Here is a 17,100-nt window from a genome sequence, read left to right on the forward strand (position 1 = left end):
ACTGGATGATCTTCCAGAGGACCCTGGCTCAATTCCCAACATGCATATGGCCATTCACCATTGGCTATAACTCCAGTTCCAGGGGAACCGCTACCCTCCTCCTGGCCTTTGCAGACACCAGGCATACACATGGCACAGACATCCATGGAAACAAAACACTCACACACATAATAAGCAAAATTTAAGAAAGACGTAATCCAAAATCACTAAGAACAGTATCACTATAGCTAGCATGCAAAAGTGAGAATAGTGATTGTTACATCTTAGACCTGGAACAAGTGGCTGAGGTGTCTGCATATCAAAGCAGACCTGTTGGCCAGGTTCTCTCAGCACCCCTCAGTCCCTACCTGTCACAGAGAATGGCTGGCTGGTATCCCCTGACCCCTTCCCCAAACTTGCCCAGCCCAGGGGCTGGGCTGCTCTTCCTCAGGTGCCCTTCTGTTGTAATTCCGCCAGTTTAGTTACCTGGCCCTTCCACCTCCCCTTTACTCTCCTGGCTTTCTCCTCTCCCTCCTCCCTCTTCTCACTTGGCCAGGCTCAGGGTCATGTTTACTCTGGCTCTGTACCCCCTTTTATCTACAATAAATCTCTTCTTCCAGCATATCTAGGAGCCATCATGTCCTCCCTTTTTCTTTTTCTTATCATTCACTGATAGAGTTTTACTGTATTTACTTCTTTTAATTTTATTTAAAACATTTTTAGATGTACCTTATGGGTATGAGAGTCTGTATGCCACTTGCATGCCCAGTACCTAGAGAAGTCAAAACAGATCTCCTGGAACTGGAGTGTACAGGTGGTTGTGGGCTACCGTGTGGGTGCTGGGCACTGAGTGTGGGTCCTCTGCAAGATCGCTGAGTGCTCTTAACTGCCGAGCCCTGCCCAGCCCTATTGCCTTTAAAAAACAGTACCTGATATTCTTTTCCTTTTTACCATACAGTAGCTATACTAAGGCATTGTTACTTAGGCTGATTTTGCAGGAAAGAAAACCAGAAAACTGTAGAGTTACCTCACTCCTTACTTACTATATACCATCTGAATATATATGTATATATACATATATATGCTACAGTTAATTTCTGTGACTTTTGAATAATGAAATACAGTATGTATAGAAAAAAAATTTGCCTGTTTCAGTCCCCTCCCAAAAGCATCAATTAAGGGTCTCATGAATTTTCATCAGCGCTTAGTCTGCTCACTTAGCACACCCTTGCTTTTTCTGAGAACACATCTCTTATTAGGGTGACTGCTGTCCTCTCACCTTTGAGAGAAGAGATTGGATTAGAAGTAGCAATTCATATTCCAATCCAAGAAAGCAGCCCTTTCTTCAGAATGCATTTCCTCCTCACGGCGCCACCTGTAGCACTCACCAAGAACCTCTTCCCTTTGTGTTCTTTCCTGACATTCCAAGCAGTTTACCTTAAAACTGGCTAGGTGTTACTCAAAAGATAAACGGGGTTTGGTGTCTGGGGTAGGGAAAATCACCAGTCAAAGGCTAAACATTCTGAGGCCATTACGACAGTTCCAATATTCAGACATTTTAAGAGACAGCCGAGCTTTCCTGGGATTTGTTTACACACCTTTTCATTTTCAGTGTGAGAGGTCCACAAAAGACAGCTCTTTCTACTTTGCCTTTCCCATCCTCTTTGATTCCACAATTAAAGACCTAAAGAAAAACACTTTCAAGAGATAATAAGGAAGAAAACATTATCAAGAATAACTTTTATTAGACCTCCATTAGTAGAAGGTCAATCTTTTAACAATGCTCCAGAATGTAAGGTGAGGAACAGGTATTAGGGAAGAACCATCAAATAGGACAACATATAGCGCTCTGATCTCACTACATCCATCTCGATTAGAACTATAACTGGTCTGTGAAACAGGAGTGCTGTGTTTCCGAATATCATTCACATCACAATACTTGGATGTCCTGGGTTGTCCCTGAAAAGCAGTACTGGCCCGTGTTGCCAACTGTAAGAGAGATGAACACTTGAAATCCTTGTCACTGTGCATAACACAACTAGTTCCCGTCGTCGTGGGCTCCTGAGAAACAACATGTTATGTATAATTACAACAGAGAAATAATAGTTAGTTCCTCCTGGCCTAAACGCACAGTTGAAATTTCAAAGTAAATTATACTTCTACGGGAAGATTGGACAATATTTTAAAATAAAATCATGTTGAAAAGTCCTTATAATTAATTTTACGCTTGCTCTAATTTTTATTGCTAAGTACAGCTATGAAAAAGAAGCCACGCAGGCTTCAAGCTTTTTTCCTGTTTTGGGGGAGTCACTGAGACAACGAAGCTCACAAAGGCGGCATACTCTCCTCTCTACTTCCAGTTCCCAGCATGCTCTTCGCTCTACTTCTTACCGGCCCCCACTCCTTTTTCACTTTGAGGTTTTAAAATCAAAAAACAGTCAGTAAGGTCTTAAAATGACCCATCACAAATATAAGGCAGCTTTAGGCTGTGAAAGCGTCTTTGACAAGGATTGTCCTTCGTTCTCGTCAGCTCACCGGCTGACGGAGTCTTCCTTACAGATCGGACTTTTCTTCGTAGCGACACCAACACGCAGCTCGCTGGCTGTCCAGGTATGGCTTGCAGCCTAGATGTATGACACTGTGGAAGAGGAGCTCCACCGTTGTTTCACACGCTGCAAAGTAAAGATGCGTCATCACCACTGGGCAAGTGTCAAGCATGGCTCCGGTCCCATCTATCACCAGGCATAGCATAGGGCCACGCACCAAAGCGGGCGCTCAAACACATAGGTGCTCAAAGTCATCCCAGCCCCTCACACCAGCGGCACACCCTGCAGATCCCATCTTAGTCTCCTCTCTGTGAGCTACAAATGTGCATCTGCATATGCATGTGTGTGTGTGCATGCTTAGTTTCAACTGTACAGACAATTTTTTTTGTAGCAACTAATAATCTTTATGAAACACAAGCCGTGGGGTCATCAGTGTTAGTTTTCTGTTTAGCTGAGACATGTAGTCCCAAGAAAGACACCTGCAGAGTTTGTGGGGGAGGGTCTGTGGCTGTTGTCGATGGAGAGTCAGGCTGTGGCCTCCTACAGGTGAAGCTGTCCCCTCAGTCTCAGAAAATGCCGCAGAGGGAGAAATGGCCCAGGGGCAAAGGCACCTGCCACTGAGCACAATGCCCCGAATTCAATCCCATGGTGAAGGAGAGAACCAACAAGCTGTGCCCTCTGACCTTCACATGAGTGCTGCGGTAACATGTGCCTGCACATACACACATACGCACACACATATACACACAAATGTAATAAAAAAAATTTTTAAACAAGCAAAAAAAAAAAAAAATCTCCCAAACCTCAAGGCATCACTATGACCAGCGGTTTCTAAGAACTGATCACAGATTACTGAAGATGCTCATAATAAATGGAGCCCATTCTATTTCTTTGACCAATTCTAAAATTTGGTTTAGGGGTGGAGGCTCATGGGAATCAAAAGCAGTTTCTTGTGGTAGGTTTAAATTTTTTTTTAACTATATTAAAAAAAGGGGGGGTTGGCAATTTACTTTTCCTATTCTAGGAATCCTTAGACACACTACATTCTCAGAGCTGAACCACATAATAGCTTCAAGCAGCCAAAACACTTTTTTCAAATATTCACACTGAGGAAGAACCTTCCTCTAAAACTCATCCTTTTAAAGTCCTCCAAAGACTGTGCCATTACAGAGCAAAATCATCTGGAGAGAGCATCGCCTGGCCACCCTTCTCCATCCCCCTGAGCTTCACTTTGCTACTGTGGCCAAAAGCACGCTAGCGGTGGATGTGGTGGCTCAGCTGAGGCCGGGACCTCTTCCTGGACAGTTTTTCCAGGATTTCAGAGTCAGAGCTACATCACCAGACTGTCTAGAGCAGTCAATAGACAGAGAATGGGCTTCAGAGTGAGACGGCCAACTCTAGACAAGGTCCCATCCTCACTTTCCTTCCCTGAAAGGCAAGGGATCCAGTCTAGCACTGCAGGGTGTTGGGGGTTGGTCTGATGCTTGAATTTTGATGCTAATTACTGGCCCTCAAGATCTGGTTACCGCCTAGATACTACTATCCTTGTGTAAACCTGCCTAAAACATTATACCTAATTGGTTGATTAAAAGGACTAAAACCTGGGCAGGACAGAATGGGGTCGAGGCCAAGGTTCCTGGGCTTTGGGAACCGAAGAATCATGGGAAATGGAGGGGCGGGAAAAGAGAAGGAAGGAGGGCTCCACAATGGTTAGCACGGAAAAGAAAACACGTGGGCCAGGAGGAAGGACTCTAATAATGTCTTGAAAGGCCCAGATGAAGAAAGAATACAAGCAGGTATTGATAAGATTATGGATGGAAGATAGCCTAGATGAGGATGGTTAAGGAGGATGACATTGGATGGGGGCTGGGAGGTGGATGGTGAGGTTATTGAAAGAGTATAGACGGAATTATCTGCCCAGCCCAAGGTGTTTTAAGGAAATTATAAAATCTAACAGGTGTCTGTGTCTTATTGACTGTGGCAGCGGCTTAAATGATACAGCCACAATAATTAGAGGTCTAATAAGATATAACATTATATAGCCCAAGATTCATTGTTATTTACAGCAACAGCAGGGTTTTTGTGAGCATCCAAAGAAGATGTGAATGCATTATCCAGCACAACAGTTTAAAGAAAATGCATGAGAACGTTAGTTCTCCTTCCTGCTTTTGTCTTCGTCACTTGTCTTCTGACTTTTGTGTGTAGTACCGTCTTCGCTTTATAGAAGAAAAGCCTTATAAATGCTTGTATTGAACAGTGATTTATATTGCCACAGACATTTCATTCATCTTATGACAAGCTGAATGGAGGCTGGGAGTCCAGCGATTCAGCTTTCATGAGTCATCCCTAATCTAGGGTAAAACTTTCAGTAGGAGAGGTGCTTTCCAGTAGTCATCCATGTCCCTCTAAGTTTCATCAGCAAACTTACTGGCTCATCAAGCTAAGTTGGATGGGATAATTTTTGTTGCCCCTGCTTTTGTCGCATACTGGACAGTAAGTCCTTATTGCTGGGTTATCGGACATGATGGATTCAGGCTGACAGCAATCTGGAGGCATCTTCCCCGATTGCTAACGTTTGTAGTGCTGGAAGATGACAGCGTGCAGGGGAAGTCTTGTCCCCAGCTTTTCTGCGTGGCCCTTTGTGCTAATGCCATCAGCGTGTCACGCAAGATGTGCCCGTGATGTGCTTGTACGGGTGCAACCAACTACTTCCTGATCAGATTTAAGGCCTGTTACACACGAGGAAACGCATGTTTGGTGTGCTTCTACTCTGCATCCTGGCCAGCAGGCCCGTCCTTACCCTGAACATTCTGAGCAAGTCCTAGCGTCTTCTGTACGTCTCGGCAGATCTTGGAGAGGCAGTACTGGAACTCCTCGTCACAGTCGTTCTTGCCTTTACCACAGGTCTCATAGCACCTGTCATGTTGGTTGCAGCACTTTGTCAGGGAAGGGATGCCAATGTTCAGCTGCGAGATGCATTGGGGGTCAGTGAGATGCAAGGCTTCCACTATGAGTTTTGCATTCAAATGAACTTCACAGAAGTAAATGACTGCAGACAGCCCCCAAACCCACATCTGCCTAAAAATGCTTCCCTGTACAAACCTCCCCACCTCCTTACCAATTTCCAGCCAGGTAAATGTTTCAGCCACACCACGTTCCTCTACTTGCTAGAATTAACTGTTAGCAACTTTCACAACTTTTAGCTATCCAGAACACAATGAATAACTAACTTTCTTACATAGTTTATTTCTTTGTGTGTGTGTGCGTGTGTGTGGAATAGCAGCCATGGGAGGGCAGCAGCCAGGGTGGGATGTCCTCCTCTACTGCTATGTGCCTTACTGCCCTGAGACAAGTCTCTCCCGGAGTCTGGAGACCACTGTTCTGGCTACACTGATTATCTAGAGCCCTCCGAGGGCCCATCTGCCTCCATTCTGCAACACTGCAGTGACAGGCACACACAGCCATGTCTGGCTTGTGTGGATATGGGAGAATTCAAACTCAAGTGCTCACACCTGCACAGAAGCCCTCTTACCCACAAGCCAGCTCCTTCATCCCCACAGCAAGCTTTAAAAACAAGCTTAAGAGCCCTAAAAGAGTCCTCTGATCTTAGGCTATGTCAAAGTATTCTGTGTCCCTTCCTTCCAGTAAGTGAACTTTCTGTGAAATGTTACAGGGAACTCTTAAGCGCCTATACTTTAAATGGCGGTTTGTTTGTTTGTCTTTTAAGTATTTTTCCATTTTTTTAAAGAGATATCCTTACTCTCAATCTATAACCTACCTTTAGTTACTTTGACTGACACACACAACCCTCGTGGGTAGGAGTTGTCTTCATAACCACCCCCCCACCTGCGGCTACGGGCTTGTCAAGTCTACCCAGTAACAACTGCTATGATCCCGACACTGCCACCCCCACTCAGCCTTTAATTATACAGCAAACAGGCCTCCTCTACTTTTTTCTTCCCTAAGAAATATTGCTTTGCACCTTAAAATTTCACGTTGTGTTTGTGGTAATTAGAAAATACGATTTATGTGACATTTATACAAGATAAAAAAATAAATTATTTTAAATCCATTTAGTATTGTTTAGTTGTTACATATTTTACCAGACAACAACAATAAACACAATCATTACAATAAACAAAATTATCTGTGAGCCCAAGGACGCACTTAAGCTTTGAATTACTAAAAATTATTAGACTAACAGTCATAAAACTTATCAAAGGAAAAAAAGTATTTACATGAACACCAAACAATGGAGAGCCGCATCCATTTGGTGGCGACGGTTTATATCCATAGCGTGGAACAGGCTTCGATCCTATATAAAATACAAATGATTTCATATTTAGCTTAAGATATGAAAGAAATAAAATGCGCATTTGTAAAGGTATACAATGTGCTTGAACGTGTTTAATATTGAGTTGGACAAAACATAAATAGTGAGGTGTATATTTTGATGAGCACTAGAATGCTCGATCATGGAATTATTTTTAGTTCCTGGAAGAATGCAGAACATATGCAAATGCGCACATACATACACCAATGCACGGCATTCAGGAAGGCAATTACTATTTATAAGCACACACTGTCAAAACATGCAAAAGCTTAGCCTGGAGCACACAACACTGCATCACTGAACAGAAGATCAGCACTGTCTTCCTGCACATCTAATGCTTGAGTTTCTTAGGTGAAAACCTGTTGGGTGTGCGCTGCATCTTCTGTTTCAGCAAATCTTATTCCACAAAAAGCTCAGTAACCATCAACTTACAGGTGTTTAGCTAAAGCCTAATCAAAGAAAGGTGAGGTTCTGCAATGGAAATCTAGTAATTTCAGTCCACTATAGGGCATACTGGAACCATACATCCCTGCAGACAACAATGCCTATATGATGTAGCTAAAAAAGTCTGCTCATAACCCACCCAGTGTACGGCATTTGCTAGAGTAGTCCAAGCAGACTAACAGTCACATTCCGGCAAGGCTTTTCCTGGTGATACTTTTGACTTGTATGATTCCTAACACACCATGCCATTAAGCTGTCTACTATTTGCTTCTCCATACTGAAATGTCAACCTGAGGGAGGCGTTTTCTACTGAACCTGCCCCGTGCCTAGCATAGCTTCTGCATATAGTTCCATTCTCAGTGAAAGCTGGTGACACGTGGTCAACTCCATGAACCCGGGGCAGACTTAGGAGGTGAATCCCTAGGACACCTGGAACGGTTGTTCTAGATTAATAAACAGGGTTGCTATGTATTCCTCAGTCTTCGGAGGTTCCTGGGCCTTCATTTACTGGCCTCCAAAGACTGACCACTTCCAGCTTGTTACATCGCTTTAAAATGTGGCCCATCAAGATGGCTTAGCCGGCAAAGAATCTGTTACCAAACTTAAGTATCTGAGTTCAATCCCCCACAACCCACATGCTAAAGAGAACAGATTCCCATGAGTTGTCCTCTTGACTTCCACATGCACATTGTGGAGTACACACACACATATACACAATCTCATACACACATGAATAAATAAATATAAATTGTAAAGTGTGGCCCCCTAAACTTAGTGTCATTATATATGATGGACCCTTTTGAGGCGATAAGAATATTTCATTTTAACACAGCTTATGAAAGATGTATTAGGGCTAAACTATCAAATGGTAGCAATTTAAAAAAAAAAGTACTTCCTAAAACTGAGCTTTTAAAATATCTACTCCTAGTTGGGCATGTTGGTGCAGGCCTTTTATCTCAGCATTCAAGAGGCAGAGGTAGGTGGATCTCTGAGTTCTAGGCCAGCTTAGTCTACACAGTGAGTTTCAGGACAGCCAGGGCTACAAGAGACCCTGCCCCCCCCAAAAAAAATCAAAGCATAAATACCTACCTACTTCTAGAATTTCAGCAATTATTTTTTTAGAGCTATTATAGGACTGTTGAATGCTATTTAGTTGGCTTTGCTTTATCAGCCACCATTGTTTAGGAAGCTTTACATTTAGAGCTATTTGCTTAGCATTTCCTGGAGTCATAAACTTGAGCAACAGAGATTAATCTGTATTGAGGCAAGCAGCATCTTGCTATAGATAGTCCCTTCTCTGACGTTATTAATCCAGCCCCTTGGGAGACCACTCAGCCAGTCATGACTTTGCTTAAGCAAAGTGTTAGGTAGTTTACTGTTCCGACGGGACTATAATGAGAAACTATGCCTTTTTCATATACAGTTGAAAGCCTGGCTTAGAAGGCAGATGCCGTAGTTCATTTTTTTCTTTTCTTTCTCTTTCTTTCTTCCCTTCTTTCTTTCTTTCTTTCTTTCTTTCTTTCTTTCTTTCTTTCTTTCTTTCTTTTTCTTTCTTTCATGTGTGTGGTGTTGGGAATTGACTGAACTCAGGGCCTTGCAAATGTGGGGCCAGTGTTCTAGCACTGGGCTACACCTCCAGCCCAGGCTATTTCTTGCTAATAGCACAAAAGCAGAGGTAAGCTTTTAAAGAAGGTTTATTTTGGCTCACACTTCAAGTCCAAAGTCCTGGAGCTGCATCTGGCTAGGGCCTTCTTGCTGGCTTTATCCTCTGAAAGAGCCGAGTATCACATGACTAGAGACCGGAGTGGGAGAAACCAGCCAAACAGGCTTTTACTACACAGTCAGTCACAAGACAACCCATTGATCCATGAGGTAGACATGGACTGATCAATTCATGAGGACAGAGTCCTCTGCATCTCTTAAAGCTTTCACCCGTTAGTACTGCATCTGTTAATAAGGATGAAATTTCCATTTTGGGGGGAACAAGCCCTACTCAAACCATGGCAGCAGGAAAGGCTAAACTGGCAATCGGGAAACACACTCCAGTTCCTTAAACAGAAGTATAAAGCTTTCTCTTCAACAGGTGTTTAACAGTGAGTGGTTCCAAACGCTTACAAACATGTACAGTAGCAGCTCTCAACCTTCGGTTATCAACCTGTGGGTCTCAACCTGTGGGGTTGAACGATCACTTCTTAGGGGTCACAGGTAAGATATCCTGTATATTGGATATTTACATTATAACTCATAACTGTTGCAGTTATGATGTAGCAATGAAAACATGTTATGGTTGGGGGGGTCACGACAATAAGAGTCACATCACTAGGAAGGTTGAGGACCACTGCTCTAGAGAATCAATGAGCCAGACTACTACTAATATTTTTAAAAGGCACTATAAATACACTATAGTGTGTTCAAACATGGAAAGAGGATAGGTAGTATATATAGTTTTTCAGGTTAACAACTGTTTTAAATTCAGAAGCACATCACATAAAAAACTGTCAGGGAGCTGATGGAAGACAGGCTGGGCTTATTACTTGAAAATGACAGCCTCTTCCTGTCTTTCTACTTGCTCAGAGGACACGTACACTCCCCTTCCCCCCTACAAGGCTACAGGCTTCTGGTGCCGTTCATGTCTAAACATTACCACCCAGACAGCTGACTCAAAGCAAGACAACTGAAGGCTTGTGCGCTTCTAGCAGCCTCTTAACTGTCTGCTTCGCCCCCTTTTACAACTAGAAATATATTTCCTTTCCTATTCATAACAATTCCTCCATCTTTCCTTCTCTTTGTACTCCCCGCCCCCATTCTCAACCTGTAGATATACTTCCAGACATCCTAATGACTGCAGCGGCGGTGACAGAACACAGGAAGGTAAGCATTCCACTCATACTTGCAGACACTTTCTTCCTAAGAGATAATTGCTGCTGAGCAACAGGATGATCAGAGCAAATGAAGTTAGAAGGAAATACCGAGCCAACACACCCACTCTGCGGAAGCAGCAGAGTGGGGAGCAGGCCACGGACACGAGAGATGAAGAGTTGCCAGCTCAAACGGGCAAGTGCTGCCTGCACAGGGAAGGTGCCGACACTGAGTAACGGAGATCCACACCTACTGCACATGAAACACTGGAAAGAATACTGAAATGAAGGCTGGGATTGACTCCTTAATATCTGCATGAGAAGGGCATGTGTATGTGTGTTTGACTAGTTCCGGGTTTCTTTAGAACAAGCGCCTGATGTCATTTCTCTCAAACAGCCTCCCCAGCTCACCCCATCTGAAAATATCTTCCCTTCTATACCCACCCTGGACACCAAGGTTGGTTGTTTTACGTTCTAATGTTTATGAGCTAAATTAGCACAGCAGTTTCTATGAGAACAGGTTTGTCTACCTTTCCCGGAAGAGGCCTAGCATGCAATGAATGCCCAAGAAATTGCTACATGAGAAAATAACAAATAGCCTGCCAAAATTAAAGTGTTCTTCTTCCACAGAATGAACAAATAAGCCGACCACAATCATTAGAGGTGACTGCTGAAACAGCTCAGTGTTTTAAAGTTCTAAGTTCACCTTTGTACTGAGATATGATTTCAAGGCTGGCTCAGCAGGCAAAAGCTCTTGCCCTACAAACCTGCATTTGATCCCCAGGCCCACAGTGAAGAAAGAGAACCACTTCCCAAAAGCCATCCTCTAACCTATACATGTACACCATGGAATGTTCATAAGTACATTCTCTCTCCCTCTCCCTGCCCCCACTCAAACAAAATTAAATACACGGACACACACTCCAAAAATATGATTAAATTTTAAACGTAATTAAACATAAAACATGATTTAGAACAGATCATCTATAAAGCTACTTATTAAAAGTTGAATTGATTTATGAGGCCTGGAGTGTTGGCTCAGCACTTAACGATACTGGCCTCTCCTGCCGAGAACCCAGGTTCGGTTCCTTGTGCCCATACAGCGGGCTCACAGCAATCTGTAACCCCAGCTCCAGGGCTGGCGCCCTCTTCTGCTCCCTGAGTGTACTACATGCATGTAGTAAACATACCTACATGCAGGCAATACACTCATACACAAAAATTTAGCTGATTCAGGTGCCAATTTATGTACTAATCTTATTTAAGATATTGTTATAAGTGGTGTTAAAGAGAGGCTGAACATTAAAGCTTTTAATATTTATACTGTTACCAGCTTTTACACAGCAAACAGGAGCTCATCAATGGGAGAATTAGAGTCAAGCCACAATATCATGATATACTGCGGCCAGGGTTCCCCATATTTCATAAGCAGATATAGAAAAATAAGAGAAGAAGGAAATGGGAGGCAGAACTAAAGACAAACTAAATCAAGGGTACATTTGCACTGGGGAAGCTATTCATTGATTGTACCTTTTGACGTAAGTCAGCAGTCCGCAGCCTGTGGATTGCAACCGCTGTGGGGCTCAACTGACCTTCCACACGGTCATCTAAGACCATCCTGCATTTCAGATATTAACACTGTGACTCATAGCAATAGCAAAACCACAGTTTCAAAGCAACAAAAATCGTTTTACGGTTGGGAGTCGCCCCAACATGAGGGTATTAAAGGGTCACAGCATTAGGAGGGTTGAAACCACTGACGTAAGTGGTGGGCTTCTTTTTTTTTTTTTTCCTTTGTATCCCAGTTGTAGCACCCTCCCTCCCTCTTCCTCCCCTATTCCTCTTCCCTAGGTCCACTGATAGGGGAGGCCCTCCTCCCCTACTGTCTGACCTAGCCCATCAGGTCCCATCAGGACTGCCTGGATCCTCTTCCTCTGTGGGCTGGCTGGGATGCCAGTGGTGGGCTTCTTAATGTTTTCCCATCTTCTTATGCAGTGAAGACCTAAGTTATTTGCAGAAATTGTAATAATCACTATCACTAATTAGCATTCTTTTCCCCTCTTTCTCCACATTATTTTTTCCAAATTTGACATAATTACTTTCTAACAGACTCACTCATTTCACTGGAAGAAAATGAAGCAGGTGAACATCTTAGAGGATTGGCAAGTGCATCACACAAACATCTCACTACCGTGTGGAGAAATACAGTGGAGACTTCCAACACACACCACTAAACACCCAAGACTTACACCATTCAACTCCGTGTGGCTCTGGGATAACTTTCCCCCTTAGACCAGTGGTTCTCAACCTTCCTAATACAGCTGCGACCCCTTAATCCAGTTCCTCATGTTGCTGTGATCCCCAACCATAACGATATTTTTGTTGCTACCATTGTAAATCATGACGTAAACATCTGATACACAGGATGTCTGATGTGCAACCCCCACAGGTTGGGAATCACTACTCCAGATCGCTCACCTCCTATTTTCCTCAGATCTCCCAACATCTTCATTCTTAGAATTTCCGGAAGTTAATGGCTTTGTTCCTTTTTCACTGAAAACTCGTCAATCAGAACCCACTCACCCAACATCTGTGCCCACATGCCCCCTCCACCCTGTGAACAGGGGTGCACTACCTGCTCCTAGCCGGCCTTTCCCTTTGCACGTTAGAAACCATACTTCTCAAGTCCCCTGCCCCATCACCTCCGCTGTTGCCAAGACAACAGTAGATCCTTTAGGTTCTTCCTTCAAAGTATACCTCAAATTCAACCCGTTCTCATCACACCAAGTCCTACCAGCTTAAGACATCATCCCTGCCATCTTTTGTCTGGACCCCTGCCCACAGCATTCTGGCTCCACCTGGCTTCTCCGCCTCCACTGACACTTAGATCTCAGTACAGCACTTAGATGCTCCTGATTCTATCTATATATGTCACTAGATGAATAAACAACAGATTCAAAATTCTAAAAACACTTTTTTTTAAAATTTTTCCTCTACTTTTCAATGGAAGTGAAACTTTTCTCCCTTAATTTCCTTTGATGTCAGGGAGAAAAAAGTTAAGGGCTGAGAAGCTGGCTCAGGTAGGCAACAATAATTGTTATGTTATGATGAGTGGAGTTCAAATCCCCAGCACCCAGGCAAATAGTTTATAAGCCCAGTGTTGAGGGGCAGCAAAGACAGGCAGATCCCAGGAGCTCACTGATGAGCCATATCAGTGAGATTCACTTTCAGAGAGAGACACCATCTTCAGGGAGTAGAAAGTCACTGAAAAAGTCACTCAACATTCTCTCTTGGCCTCTACATGTGTACACATGGGTCCAAAACCCAAACACCCACATGCATGCACCTTACACACACACACGGTGTAGAGGGAGAGAGAGAGAGAGAGAGAGGTGTTCCCATAAAAACCTCACATTACTCTCACTAAGGTCTTTTCCCAACAGAAGATGAACAAAAGGGAACAATTTCCCAGGACACCAAGCTCTTGGTGGGTGGGGGGTATATAGAAGCACATGCCTTTGTTGTATTTAGCAGTTCTTGCTTACCTAAGAGCTTGGTGGCAAATTTTGCGAGGCTTGCAGAACATGAAAAAAAGTAAAAGGGAAGCTTAAAGCACCCTTTCCCTAGGGACAGGTCGTTTTGCGATGTTCTCAATGTAAACAGCTCTATAGCCCAGACTCACAGCTGTTTATGAAGACTGCACCTTTCAAGTCATCCTTGTGTCTGCAAATACCAGCCGCTTCTTTTCACTGCCACAGGCAGAAACCCTCGAGTCCCACTGACTGGCCTTCCTGGGATCCTGTGCCTTCAGGATCTGTGTGCTCACTGTTTTCCTCGGCCTGGAGCATTCTTTCCCTGACTATCACAGAACACTCCTACGGCTTTCCAATCCTGAGATGTCCTTCCTCTGTCCGGGAACATCCTATCTAAAGGGTAGTCAGCTCCCAGCCCTTCCCGGCACACTGTGGCCGGCTTCCATTTCTAATGTTGGGAAGCGTTACTGTCCTCACAGCAGACCTGCAGACAGCGAGGACACAGCTCTTTTAATTCACTGGCTGCACCAGAACACAAGTTCCAGGGACAGGGATTTTATCTGTTGCTGCTAAATCAAGGGCACATGGTCAAGACTAATATTTGCATAATGACTGAGTCATCATTTAATCCTTGTTACCCACAAAGTCCCCCTAATACAGTTCACAGAAACAAGACATTGTACAAGAAGAAGATATTCTTCTCAGTGAGCACTGGTGGAAATTTTTGGGCATAAATTACAGAAGCAAAGACAATCGATAGAAGCTATGGAACGCTCTTCATACTAGCATAAAGGTGGGGCCTATCTGGAGACTCACAAGCTGCAGGTGGCATCACGGTTCTCAGGAGAGCGGTTTTTATTTGGTTCACCAACCCTGCAATCAGGCCTTCTCACTGACGTCATGGATGGCCCTATTATTTTCAGCAGGTAGCCTTGGCTAATCTCTCAAGCTTGCCTAAGTCCTGGCCTAACAGAAGCCCCATCCCCACAAAACAAATGCTAAAAAACCCGAGCCCGGGCAACACTGGAACTGCTGCTTTAAGTGCTGATTTTATTACCATCCCCACTGCCAGAAAGCAAGTTCTTAGATTCAAAGAGAATGTTTAACATGAAGGGAGTAAGCGGAAAACTCTAATACTGACAGAGAAGGAAGAGGGGCCACTGACATCCAAGGAAAGAAAGCCACAAGTCAGGAAAGGTGGCTTATGTTTGTCATCCAAGCACCTGGGAGGCTGAGAGGCAAGGATCAGGAGTTCAAGGCCAGCCTCAGCTACATACCAAGTTGGATGCCTGCTTAGGCTACCTGAGACTTTGTCTCAAAAATCAAAGCAAAACAAAACCACAAATCTTTTTTATTTTTAACTTTTATTACAGTTTATTCACTTTGTATCCCCCCATAAGCCCCTCCCTTCTCCCCTCCTAATCCCACCTTCCCTCCCCCTTCTTCACACATGCCCCTCCCCAAGTCCACTGATAGGGGACGTCCCCCTCTCCTTCCTTCTGATCCTAGTCTATCAGATCTCATCAGGAGTGGCTGCATTGTCATCTTCTGTGGCCTGGTAAGGCTGCTCTCCCCTCAGGGTGAGGTGATCAAAGAGCAGGCCAATCAGTTCATGTCAGAGGCAGCCCCTGTTCCCATTACTATGGACCCCACTTGGACACTGAACTGCTGAAAAACCACAAGTCTTAATATACCGTTTTCTAGAACTTTGTGGAACTCTTTCAATGAGGTACACCTCCTTCAAAAACCAAGTACATCAGAAATCTATACAAAAGCCATCATTTATTTTACGTGGCTGATGGCTTTAAAATTCTTGTTTGGCTTTGTATGTCTAGCTGACTCAATTACAAGGTCTGTGTGTGTGTCTGTGTGTCCGCGTGCGCTGACTCCCAGGATTCATACATCAGTAAGTTCTTAGGCAACTTTGTGCAATTGCAGGGAGGGAGGACGTGAAACTCAGAAGCAATGGAGAGCGGCGTGCAGAGCTCGCACTCAGACGACCTCTCACATTTGTTCCCAGCTTGCTCAATCCCAAGGACAGCACGCTTCCAGCGCCGCTCATTCTTTCCACACCGAGGACGCAGTCAAAGGCTGCCTGGCACCTGTTCCCCATCCCTCACGTGTCCCTCCATCTCTCTTCCCTGTACCTGTGGCCCCACCCCCCTGCCCCGAACCTGTCCCTTCAAGCCCCTTGCACCGTACCATCCGCCTGCCCCACACTTATCCCTCCATCCCCCTGCCCGGCACCCGTCCCCCCCCAACCCACCTGTCCGGCATCTGTCCCTCTCTCCATGCCCCTCCCCGCGCCCCCGACGGCTCACCGTCGCTGCACTTGTACTGGCAGAGGCCGTCCTCGCCGCCCAGCAGGTCCAGCGCGGCGTTGAGGTACGTGTCGATCTTGTGGATGCCGTTGCGGATGGTCTTGAGGGTAGCCCTCCAGTCGGTGGTCTGGTCCTGTTCCTGGCCGCGCGTCGTGGCCAGGAGGAGCAGGAGCAGGAGCGCAGGGCCCCGGGCGGCCGCGGACCACGGAGCCACCATCGGCACGGCCGGGCCGGCCGGGCTGGGCAGCGGCGGGCGCTCCTGCTCAGGCCCGGGTCTCCTCCGCCCTCTCCGGCTCGCGCCCCGTCACAGAGCTGCGCCGAGAGGCGGGCGCGCAGGGGGGGCGGGGCGGGGGCGCGGGAGCGCGCGCATCTCGCCCGGACGGCGTCCTGCACAGTGCGCCTGCGCCGGAGCGTGGGAGCCTGGCTCACGTGGTCTCCAGTCGCCCCGGGAGCTTTGCGTTCCGCCTCTGTGGGCAACTGTACCCTTAGCCCGTGCCCTAGAACTGTTCGTTGCTTAGATTCAGCCCCGTAGTTAAGTTTGTGTTTTGTATTTATTCTGTTTGTCTTTCGAGACAGGCTTTCTCGGGGTAAACTTGGCTGTCCTGGAACTCACTGTGTAGATCGGGCTGGTCTCGATCTCAAGAGATCTATCTGCCTACTGGGATTAAAGGCCTGCGCCATCACCGCCTGGCTCGTTGTGAGTTTTTGTTTGAGTGTTTGCTTGTTTGTTTTTCAGAGCTCACGTGTTTTCCGAGGCGCACAGCAAAGAATGACCCCAGTAGCACAGCCTGCCTTGTGGAGCTCAGCTGTCTCAGCCTTGTCTGGGCGTTTCCTCGCATCCTACAGAACCTGGATTTGCCCTCTGGGTCCTTGTGGGGACCCAGCACTGCAGGGTGAGGTAGCTTGTCGCGCCTGAGGGCTGTTGAGGATGGACCCCTTCCTCCTTCAACTAGAGAGCCTCCTCCAGTGCCTCTAATTTTAAGGAAGGGGAAGTTCGCAGTTAACTCTTCTCAAAATTCCGAATTCGGTAGTGAACCCGTGACCACAGATTAGGTAGGGAGGAGAAGGAGGTAGAGATAGCAGAGA

General features: G+C 45.4%; 1 protein-coding gene across 2 annotated transcripts; it reads right to left on the reverse strand.

Moving 5' to 3' along the window:
- Positions 1-1,704: 1,704 nt before the first annotated feature.
- On the reverse strand, positions 1,705-16,348 carry Pla2g12a (phospholipase A2 group XIIA). 2 transcript variants are annotated; one of them, XM_021645025.2, is made up of 5 exons: positions 16,015-16,348; positions 6,764-6,840; positions 5,326-5,491; positions 2,515-2,651; positions 1,705-2,040 (listed from the first exon to the last, which is right to left on the reverse strand). In XM_021645025.2, the coding sequence occupies exons 1-4, from the start codon at positions 16,229-16,231 to the stop codon at positions 2,533-2,535; spliced, it is 579 nt and encodes a 192-aa protein (XP_021500700.1). In that variant the 5' UTR covers positions 16,232-16,348; the 3' UTR covers positions 1,705-2,040; positions 2,515-2,532. The 2 variants fall into 2 exon arrangements, with proteins under 2 accessions (XP_021500700.1, XP_021500692.1); XM_021645017.2 differs by having other exon boundaries at positions 1,705-2,651; positions 16,015-16,347.
- Between the last annotated feature and the right edge of the window lie 752 nt (positions 16,349-17,100).

The sequence above is a fragment of the Meriones unguiculatus genome, chromosome 10 (assembly GCF_030254825.1).
Source record: "Meriones unguiculatus strain TT.TT164.6M chromosome 10, Bangor_MerUng_6.1, whole genome shotgun sequence".
Taxonomy (NCBI): Eukaryota; Metazoa; Chordata; class Mammalia; order Rodentia; family Muridae; genus Meriones; species Meriones unguiculatus.